Consider the following 11,065-nt stretch of genomic DNA (forward strand, 5'->3'; position numbering starts at 1 on the left):
ACGTGTTTGATCTTCATTTATCGTACCTCGCACTACATCAACCGTCCACCACCCTCTATCGTCCATCACCACCACCATCGTCCACCGTCCATCACCACCACCGTCTACCACCCACTACCGTCCATCACCACCATCATCGTCTACCACAATCACCGTCCAGCACCACCACCACCCAGCACCACCGTCCGTACACCACCACCTGCTTATTTTAGAAGTCTGCATACGTTAAAAAACAAACAACCTTCTTCTTACAGACTGTAGAGGTTTGGTCCACCCAGTGGCGGAGTATTGTGGGTGCCCGGGGGTGCACCCGCCCACCCCAATGTTTCGGTTAGAAGTGTATAAGTTCAGATTTTCCGTCCAAAAATTTTAAAATTATATAGGATCGCCCCCTGATTATTTTTCCTAAATTGTATATCCTAAATATGTATAAACTTTGTATATAAATGATGGGTAGTTTAGTAAATATACACTTTGTTTTATTTGGAACTATTATTATTTAACCCGACTTGAATCGAATAGCCAACCCGACCCGACCCGACCCAAAACATAACGATAGGAAAAAAAATTTCGGGTCCCATCACTTTTACGCCCACTCGAAAATTTTGGCCAAGCTCCGCCACTGAGTCCACCTGTTCTTCTATAGATGTTTGCAGATGTGATCCGCAGACTGCAGAGATTTTACCTTTTCAAAACAAACATCACCAAACTTTAATATTAAACCTTTTACTTTTTAGTTTAAAGAAAACTGACACCAAGTTACTTAATCATGTTCTTCCTTTTCCAATTATCGAAAGTATAAAAGTCTTCATTTATATTATCATTAGTTTTTACTCTTCTTTTTACAATTTTCTCAAATTTTATTGGGGTCGATGTCAAAGTTTCATGGGAGTGGATCAAGAGTTTATCGTATATTTATAACACTAAAAAAAATCATGGGTGGCGGCGACCCCATACCCAAAGCTTAGTTCCGGCCCTGGTCCATTTGCTCATAAACGTTAAATTATGTTATTCATTTACCTTAGTTCGATGTTATTCATTCATTTATGTATCTTCGTTAAAATATTCCTGCAGATTTCTTAATTAGCAATTTTGAACTACAAATTCAAGCTTATGGCTCTATTTACATAATTACATACCATATCGGGATTAAATATGAATAGAGAATTGTTAATCAATATCATGAATTGATGATAGTGGTTTGTAGATGGCTGTTCGAAGAGAGTAATTTAAAGAAGGTGTTGTTTTGAATTATGAATAATCAAATCAAATGGTATTCAGACTTTAATTTAGATTCCGATGTTCATTATTTAAATGCTTAAATTAACGTGATGATTATTCGTTAATATCTCCTATGATTTTTTTTATGGATTTCTTGGATTAAATTAATAATGTTGACATGTGATGATTATTCCCCACTAGCCGGGTTCCGGGAAAATGGATTTGTGGCGGGGCAAGCGGTACTGAAAGCAGAGTCAAAGAAGGTGGAAAAGCACGCGAAAACTTGTGAGGATAATCAACATGTCTTTGTCCCCCTGGCGTTTGACACGTTCGGCTCCTTGGCGCCGGAGGCAGTTCGGTTCTTGTCTAGAGTTCAGCGTGTGGTCCATAGCAACTTTTCGACCCCTCAGGGGCGAGGCTTTGTTTTTAGTAGATTAGGGTTTTCTATTCAAAAAGGGATGGCGGCACAGTTTGTTGTTTGTCTACCTGCTATCCTTATGTAATTTGCCCTGATGATTGGAATGAAATTGCTCTTCTTTTATTAAAAAAAAAAAAATTAATCAATAAAATATTATAATGTGAAAAGTTGACGCGCCTGAACAATAAAGTTGATTCTTCTAGATAATCGTCTCAAACATGTCACAATTTCGTGTGAAATTTCCTTTTCGTTTTGTTTAATGTGAAAGACCGAGTATGCGTTCAACATTCATTGACCCAACCTATAATTAATATTATATTCTTCTTCCTTCGTTCGTTGAAACTATATATACTTGTAGCATGATCAAACTTCATCACAAACTAATTAATCATATTTCCTACAAATAAGTTTTTATATTTTTTCCAAACCAAAAATTCAGAAGATGACTTGGATTTCAATCTTCACCGGAAAATCTGGATTTGCTGCATCTTCTACAGCCGAAGATGTTACTAAAGGAATCGATGGAACTGGTCTCACAGCCATTGTTACTGGTATTAATCTTACTTCTTTTACGTCGATATGTTGTTGACTTGTATCTGACATAAAATATTTTTTTTTAGAAGTTACGAGACCAGAAAATACTTTGGATATAACTCGGCCTTTTAAATAATAATATTTAGAGTTATATTTAATATTACGATATGCTTGAAAAAAAATCTAAACTTTCAGGAGCTACAAGTGGTATCGGCTTAGAAACTGCGCGCGTGCTTGCTTTACGGGGAGTCCACGTCGTTATGCCGGTTAGAAATATTGCAGCTGGTGAAAAAGCAAAAGAAAGCATTGCTGAAAAAGTCCCCAATGCAAAACTTGACGTGATGGAGTTAGATGTTAGCTCACAGGAATCTGTTAGAAAATTTACATCGCAATATTGTTCCAAAGGACTTCCATTAAACATCTTGATGTAAGACATATCTGTATTTAATTTAAACCTTCAGAAACCTTTTATAAGAAGCCTGGCTAACTAACTAATATGATTTGGGTTTGGTCTCAAAAGTCTGAATGCAGGGATTATGAGTCCTCCTTTCACTCTCAGCAAAGACAACATAGAATTGCAGTTTGCAACCAACCATCTTGGTATGTAACTTTGCCAACTTTTTTGTATTTTTAACCTTCTCTTAACAAACATGTTATTTAAAAGGAAAATTTGTTTCTACATTTAGGTAACTTTCTTTTGACAAACTTGTTATTGGATACTATGAAAAAGACCGCGAGAGAAAGTGGGAAAGAGGGAAGGATTGTTATACTTTCCTCCGAGCTTCATCAAACGACATACAAAGAAGGAATTATGTTCGATAAAATCAATGACGAGCAGAGGTAAAAATATTAGATCTATTCCATGAAATATATACACACATTTGAATGATAGGCCGGCCCACCAACCCAGTACGAACTATTTTTGGCCATTTAACATGAATAAATATATGGGTCGTGCGCAGGTTTAACATTTCAATCTACCAAACTGACACCCCTCATCCACCTAATTATATGTGGTTTGATTTTCAGTTATAACGCGATGTATGCTTATGGGCAATCAAAGCTTGCTAATGCATTACATGCAAAGGAGCTCACTCGGCGTTTGCAGGAAGAGGGAGTCAATATAACTGCCAATTCATTGCACCCTGGAGTTATTAATACGAATCTACTACGCCACAATGGCATCTTCGGTACGTCTTGATCCTTTTTCTTCCATTTTCATTTTTACTTAGGGACCAAAGATTTTATGAACAAAACTGTTTTGACATGTAATTGATCATCTTTTTTCTTTACTTACCATCTTAAACTTGTGTTGGACAGCTATATTTTTTAACGTGGTTCAGAGTTTCTTAAAGAACATCCCACAGGTTCGATAATTCTCTACATATATATTTTCTTGTTTGTATAAAGAAAGATGATTTGAAGCTAATCGTAATGATGGTTATTTAGGGAGCTGCAACAACATGCTATGTAGCGATGCACCCACAACTTAAGGGCGTTAGTGGGGAGTATTTTGCGGATAGCAACTTGAAGAAAGCAAGCAAATATGCACAAGATCCAGAACTAGCAAAGAAACTGTGGGATTTCAGTGAGAAGTTGACCCAAGCCAAGTGATCCATCTGCTCATGGACTATTTTCCTTTATGTAACAAAATAATAATATATGTTTTTATAGTAATGACAATTGTTGTAAGAATTATATGGTGCCTTTTTTTTTATAAATGAAAGTGAGAAAGTTTACAAATTATATTCACATGTGATTACTTAATCTTGTCTATTTATTTATCTTCTATACGATGTATTATAAGATATCTTAATTCATCAGGTGAAAAAAAAATATCAAGTAGACCGAATTTCAAAGTTTAAAAGGTTAACTAAACAAGATAAAACACATGAAAGCGTAATGTTTTCCAACTTGAATGCTTATAAATAGTTCAAGTCCATAATTTTATTTTTAAACGGTTAAATGTTATTTAATTAATCAGTGACAAGAATTTATTTCAAGAATTTTTCTGGAGTACAACTAAAAAACATCCATAGAAAAACTTCAAAACTATGTAAACAGTCTAGAAATTGGAATAAAACGGTTATGAGGCTCGGATATGTAAGCAACAGGAAAAATCCGACAAGGTTGCACATTGCCACGTGAAGGCAGTCAATCACATAACCATCTCGATCGCCCCGCCAAGATGCGGAAAAATCTCATCTTTGCTCAATTTCACACAAAGGCATTGGAAGTCAACGTCATAGCCTCTTTCGAAACGGGTAATCTATCTACTATAATAAAAGAAACCAAGTTTTGGACACGTTTCATTCATTGAAGCCATCTATTTTTATAGATAATTAATATCAATTAAAAGATAATTATACAATTAAATTTCATATAAATTTAAACAATTTATATAGGAGATTATATATATAATATTTTAAAATAGAGTAAATTACAAAAATCGTCCTTTATGTATGTCACTTATTGCAAACTGTGTCATTTTTTTTCAATAATTACAGAAAACGTACTCGATGTTTGCAAACCCTTGCAAGTTATGTCCTTTAGCGCTAACTCAGTTAATTTAAATGATTTATTTATTTTATTAAACTAAAATAATTAAGGGTAGAACCTATTTCAAAGATGTTTAAAAGGTGTTTATTGGTTCTATACTTATATTTTCGTGTTCAATTCTCAACTCAAATACGGTAATCACTATGTTTACGTGACATTTATAAGAACAATCACCGCAATCACCCCATCCATCGTATATCGAGTATGTCCGTTAGTTTTTTTTAAGATATAAATTTTTATTAGATTCATTCAACCCGTGTAATAAACGAGGTTTTTTTAAAGATATAACATTTTTATTTTTTACTATACAAAATTACATTTATGCAACTCGTGTAATACTTGGGGTTTTAAAAATATAACTTTTTTTATTATGTAGTATATAAAATTAGATTTATTCAATACATATAATACATAGGATTTATAAAGATATAACTTTTTACTGTTTGGTATATAAAATTACATGTGTTCAACCCGTATAAAACAACCTCCCGCTTTAGTCTCCCTAACGGTTGAACTTAGTCTCGCTCCTCAGCTCGACGAGGTTCTTAAAAATGTAACTTTTTATTATTTAATATATAAAATTAAATTTACTCCACCCGTATAATACACGGGGTTCTTAAAGATATAACTTTTTTTATTATTTAATATATAAAATTACATGTATTCAACCAATGTAATAAACGAGATTTTTAAATATATATTGTTATATTATTTGGTATATAAAATTGCATTTATTCAACCCGTGTAATAAACGAGATTTTTAAAGATATATTTTTTTATTATTTGGTATATAAAATTGCATTTATTCAACCCGTGTAATACACCGGGTTCTAACCTAGTACTTTTATATTCAAGAGAAATATTTAGGGTAAATTACATTTTTTTATCATTTATATTTATACCAAATTTCAATAGATGTCTTTTATTTTTAAAATTACTAGGAATCATCCTTTACCTTTACGAATATTAGATTTTGGTGTTAAATCAAGTCATGTGCACTACACGTTACACATAAAGGAATTCTAGTCATTTTACCCCATGTGCTAAAACAAATAATGAAAAAAATAACTTTTTGTTAAAAATAAACAAATATATTTACAAGTGTATCGTCTTTAAACTAAAAACACAACCACCTCACTAAAACCCCCACCACCTCTCAACTAAAGCCACCACCCTCAGTGACCACCACCCGTCAGATCTATAACCACTGCCACCTCTCACTTTCTCTCTAAACTCTCAACACCACCACTGTCTGTGATCACCACCATCGTTGGATCTACAACGATGACCACCACCTTCTTCATAGATCTAGGGTTTTAGGAACCCCTCCCTTTTTTTATTTTCCCCATCTGATCACTTATTTTGACCCATCTCTCTCCTTAGAAACCCTAGATAGGTAGATCTACCTTTGTCACAGTGGTGATAGCTGGAATCGGTGGCGTGCATACGGTACTCGGAGGCGGTAAACTGGATGGAGTTAACGAAGGTGAACTGGAATTGTTATCAAAGTGAAAATATTGGTATTGTTTTGGAAATTTTTAAACTAATGGACTATAATGTTTATTTTTAACAAACCACAGAGACAAAAAAAATGTAATTAATTAACTCAAACGATTATTAGGCTCGGATATGTAAACAATCAACAAAGATGATAAACATGCCATGGCTGCACACCTACCCGTTGCAGTGTGAAAGCATAGTCAGTCACACGACTATCTCGGTTGCCCTGTCAAGATGTGGAAGTACTCATCTTTGCTCATGATCCAAACTGATAGTTAAACCACAACGTGATAATCAAAAAGTTACTTAGTTAAAGTCCATTACTTACATGGCATGACGTTATGTACTTTTTTTACGCATAAGGTGTTGTTAGTTTTTTCTGAAAAGTTCTGTGCAAGCTCTTCTGTCTGCGTCGTGCAGACATTGCCACGCGTAGACTGTTTGTTTTTTTTCGAAGACATTTCATTAAAAAACGTCTGCGTGAGCTCTTCTTAGTGCAGACCTGGTCCAGCCACTTCTAAGATTTTCTAATTAAGTTTTGCAGAGAGTTAAACCCCATCACCGCCCATCACCACCACCACCACCGTCCACCACCCTCTATCGTCCATCACCACCACCATTGTCCACCATCCATCACCACCACCACCGTCCATCATCACCACCGTCTACCACCCACTACCATCCATCACCACCATCACCGTCTACCATAATCACCGTCTAGCACGACCACCACCCACCACCACCGTCCGTACACCACCACCTGTTTATTTTAGAAGTCTGCATACGTTAAAAAACAAGCAACCTTCTTCTTACAGACTGTAGAGGTTTGATCCACCTGTTCTTCTATAGATGTTTACAGATGTGGTCCGCAGACTGCAGAGATTTTACCTCTTCAAAACAAACAACACCAAACTTTAATATTAGACCTTTTACTTTTTAGTTTAAAGAAAACTGACACCAAGTTACTTAATCATCTTCTTCCTTTTCCAATTATCGAAAGTATAAAAGTCTTCATTTATATTATCATTAGTTTTTACTCTTCTTTTTACAATTTTCTCAAATTTTATTGGGGTCGATGTCAAAGTTTCATGGGAGTGGATTGAGAGTTTATCGTATATTTATAACACTAAAAAAATTCATGGGTGGCGGCGACCCCATACCCAAAGCTTAGTTCCGGCCCTGGTCCATTTGCTCATAAACGTTAAATTATGTTATTCATTTATCTTAGTTCGATATTATTCATTCATTTATGTATCTTCGTTAAAATATTTCTGCAGATTTCTTAATTAGCAATTTTGAACTACAAATTCAAGCTTATGGCTCTATTTACATAATTACATACCATTTCGGGATTAAATATGAATAGAGAATTGTTAATCAATATCATGAATTGATGATAGTGGTTTGTACATGGCTGTTTGAAGAGAGTAATTTAAAGAAGGTGTTGTTTTGAATTATGAATAATCAAATCAAATGGTATTCAGACTTTAATTTAGATTCCGATGTTCATTATTTAAATGCTTAAATTAACGTGATGATTATTCTTTATTATCTTATATCGCCTATGATTTTTTATGGATTTCTTGGATTAAATTAATAATGTTGACATGTGATGATTATTCGTTAATATCTCCTATTAATCAATAAAATATTACAATGTGAAAAGTTGACGGGCCTGAACAATAAAGTTGATTCTTCTAGATAGTTGTCTCAAACATGTCACAATTTCGTGTGAAATTTCCTTTTCGTTTTGTTTAATGTGAAAGACCGAGTATGCGTTCAACATTCATTGACCCAACCTATAATTAATATTATATTCTTCTTCCTTCGTTCGTTGAAACTCTTAAGACTATATATACTTGTAGCATGATCGAACTTCATCACAAACTAAATCATAGTTCCTACAATTAAGTTTTTATATTTATTCCAAACGAATGACTTGGATTTCAATCTTCACCGGAAAATCTGGATTTGCTGCATCTTCTACAGCCGAAGATGTTACTAAAGGAATCGATGGAACTGGTCTCACAGCCATTGTTACTGGTATTAATCTTACTTCTATTGCGTCGATATGTTGTTGACTTGTATCTGACATAAAATATTTTTTTAAATGTTACGAGACCAGAAAATACTTTGGATATAACTCGGCCTTTTAACTAATAATATTTAGAGTTATATTTAATATTACAATATGCTTGAAAAAAAATCGAAACTTTCAGGAGCTACAAGTGGTATCGGTTTAGAAACTGCGCGCGTGCTTGCCTTACGGGGAGTCCATGTTGTTATGCCGGTTAGAAATATTGCAGCTGGTGAAAAAGCAAAAGAAAGCATTGCTGAAAAAGTCCCCAATGCAAAACTTGAAGTGATGGAGTTGGATGTTAGCTCACAGGAATCTGTTAGACAATTTGCATCGCAATATTGTTCCAAAGGACTTCCATTAAACATCTTGATGTAAGACAAATCTGTATTTTAATTTAACCCTTAAAACACTTTTCATAAGAAGGCTGGCTAACTAATATGATTTGGGTTTGGTCTCAAAAGTCTGAATGCAGGGATTATGAGTCCTCCTTTCACTCTCAGCAAAGACAACATAGAATTGCAGTTTGCAACCAACCATCTTGGTATGTAATTTTGCCAACTTTTTTGTATTTTTAACCTTCTCTTAACAAACATGTTATTTAAAAGGAAAATTTGTTTCTATATTTAGGTAACTTTCTTTTGACAAACTTGTTATTGGATACGATGAAAAAGACCGCGATAGAAAGTGGGAAAGAGGGAAGGATTGTTATACTTTCCTCCGAGCTTCATCAAACGACATACAAAGAAGGAATTATGTTCGATAAAATCAATGACGAGCAGAGGTAAAAATATTAGATCTATTCCATGAAATATATACACACATTTGAATGGTAGGCCGGCCCACCAACCCAATACGCACTATTTTTGGCCATTTAACATGAATAAATATATGGGTCATGCACAGGTTTAACATTTCATCCACCTAATTATATGTGGTTTGATTTTCAGTTATAACGCGATGTATGCTTATGGGCAATCAAAGCTTGCTAATGCATTACATGCAAAGGAGCTCACTCGGCGTTTGCAGGAAGAGGGAGTCAATATAACTGCCAATTCATTGCACCCTGGAGTTATTAATACGAATCTACTACACCACAATGGCTTCTTCGGTACATCTTGATCCTTTTTCTTCCATTTTACTTAGGGACCAAAGATTTTATGAAAATAACTGTTTTGACAAGTAATTGATCATCTTTTTTCTTTACGTACTTACGATCTTAAACTTGTGTTGGACAGCTATATTTTTTAAAGTGGTTCAGAGTTTCTTAAAGAACATCCCACAGGTTCGATAATTCTCTACATATTTTCTTGTTTGTGTAAAGAAAGATGATTCGAAGCTAATCATAATGATGGTTATTTAGGGAGCTGCAACAACATGCTATGTAGCAATGCACCCACAACTTAAGGGCGTTAGTGGGGAGTATTTTGCGGATAGCAACTTGAAGAAAGCAAGCGCATATGCACAAGATCCGGAACTAGCAAAGAAACTGTGGGATTTCAGTGTGAAGCTGACCCAAGCCAAGTGATCCTTCTACTAGTGAATGTCATGGACTATTTTCCTTGTAAAATTAATGTATGTTTTTATAGTAATGATAATTGTTGTAAAAATTACGTGGTCCCTTTTTTATAAATGAAAGCGAGAGAAGATGGAATTTGTTGAAGCATGTGCAACATCCGTGAGGTTATTTTTAAGCTGCTGGTTCACGTGTGCATCACATGCACATTGGATTGTCTTGTGTTTTCCCTATTCAAGCATGTGTTTTATTTGTGTTTTTCTTTTCAAGTAATGGGTCAGTTAGTTCCTTTATTTTAGGTAGTGGAGTAGTGGCTTAGTGGGTCTCTTTGACTAGTTATTTAAAGTTGTTATGTTTCTGCATTTTGTAAGTGTAATCGTTGTTTTGTTTAATCAGAAAATTGGCATTCAGCCACAAGTGTGTTTGTGAGTTGTGAGGTTTGCTTTGATTTAATTCACTGTGTTTATCAAGTGGTATCAGAGCCACTTTCGAGATGTCGGACCTGCAGTTGATCAGTGGTGTGAAGAAATTGAATAACCAGAATTACAAGACCTGGGCTACGTATCTTTCTTCGTATCTGCAGGGGCAAGATCTGTGGGAAGTGGTGCAAGGAAACGACACCGTGCAACCCCCGAGAGAGACTCAAGATGGAGCTCTACGGAAATGGAAAGTCAAAGCAGGAAAAGCAATGTTCGTACTCAAGACAACGGTGGAAGAAGAACTCCTTGATCATATCAAGGATGCAGCGAATCCTAAGGCGGCGTGGGATACCCTAGCTGAAGTTTTGTTGAAGAAAAATGAGGCTAGGCTGCAACTGTTAGAAAATGAGTTATTCAGTATAACTCAGGGTGATCTAACAATCCCACAATATTTCCACAAAGTCAAAGCTCTATGTCGCGAGATCGGTGATCTTGATCAGCAGTCTGTGATTGGTGATGCGAGGATGAAGCGTATCATCATACACGGTTTGAAGCCTGAGTATAGGAGTTTTGTTGCTGCGGTTCAGGGCTGGCCAACACAACCTTCTCTAGGCGAATTTGAGAACCTGTTGGCTAGCCAAGAAGCACTAGCCAAACAGTTTGGGGGCCTATCAGTTGGATCCAGTTCGAAGCAGGAAGATCAAGCTTTATATGCTGAAAAGTCGAAGGGTCGGCACAAGAATAAGCCACGTAACATGAACCGGAATCATGATAAAGCCAAAAATCATGATCAACGTGACAGAAAGAATGACAACTTTGAT

The 11,065-nt window shown here is 35.2% G+C and overlaps 2 protein-coding genes across 2 annotated transcripts; both read left to right on the top strand.

Annotated features, from left to right (window-relative positions):
* The first annotated feature begins 2,025 nt into the window (after positions 1-2,025).
* LOC110926396 (short-chain dehydrogenase TIC 32, chloroplastic-like) lies at positions 2,026-3,919 on the top strand. Its single transcript, XM_022170156.2, has 7 exons — positions 2,026-2,190; positions 2,369-2,600; positions 2,694-2,773; positions 2,860-3,013; positions 3,203-3,363; positions 3,494-3,540; positions 3,623-3,919. Exons 1-7 carry the CDS (start codon positions 2,082-2,084, stop codon positions 3,785-3,787), a joined length of 948 nt encoding a protein of 315 aa, XP_022025848.1. The 5' UTR covers positions 2,026-2,081; the 3' UTR covers positions 3,788-3,919.
* A 4,199-nt stretch (positions 3,920-8,118) lies between these two features.
* LOC110926397 (short-chain dehydrogenase TIC 32, chloroplastic) lies at positions 8,119-9,908 on the top strand. Its single transcript, XM_022170157.2, has 7 exons — positions 8,119-8,275; positions 8,452-8,683; positions 8,774-8,853; positions 8,940-9,093; positions 9,260-9,420; positions 9,548-9,594; positions 9,673-9,908. The coding sequence occupies exons 1-7, from the start codon at positions 8,167-8,169 to the stop codon at positions 9,835-9,837; spliced, it is 948 nt and encodes a 315-aa protein (XP_022025849.1). The 5' UTR covers positions 8,119-8,166; the 3' UTR covers positions 9,838-9,908.
* Positions 9,909-11,065: the final 1,157 nt, after the last annotated feature.

The sequence above is a fragment of the Helianthus annuus genome, chromosome 17 (genome assembly GCF_002127325.2).
Source record: "Helianthus annuus cultivar XRQ/B chromosome 17, HanXRQr2.0-SUNRISE, whole genome shotgun sequence".
Classification (NCBI taxonomy): domain Eukaryota; kingdom Viridiplantae; phylum Streptophyta; class Magnoliopsida; order Asterales; family Asteraceae; genus Helianthus; species Helianthus annuus.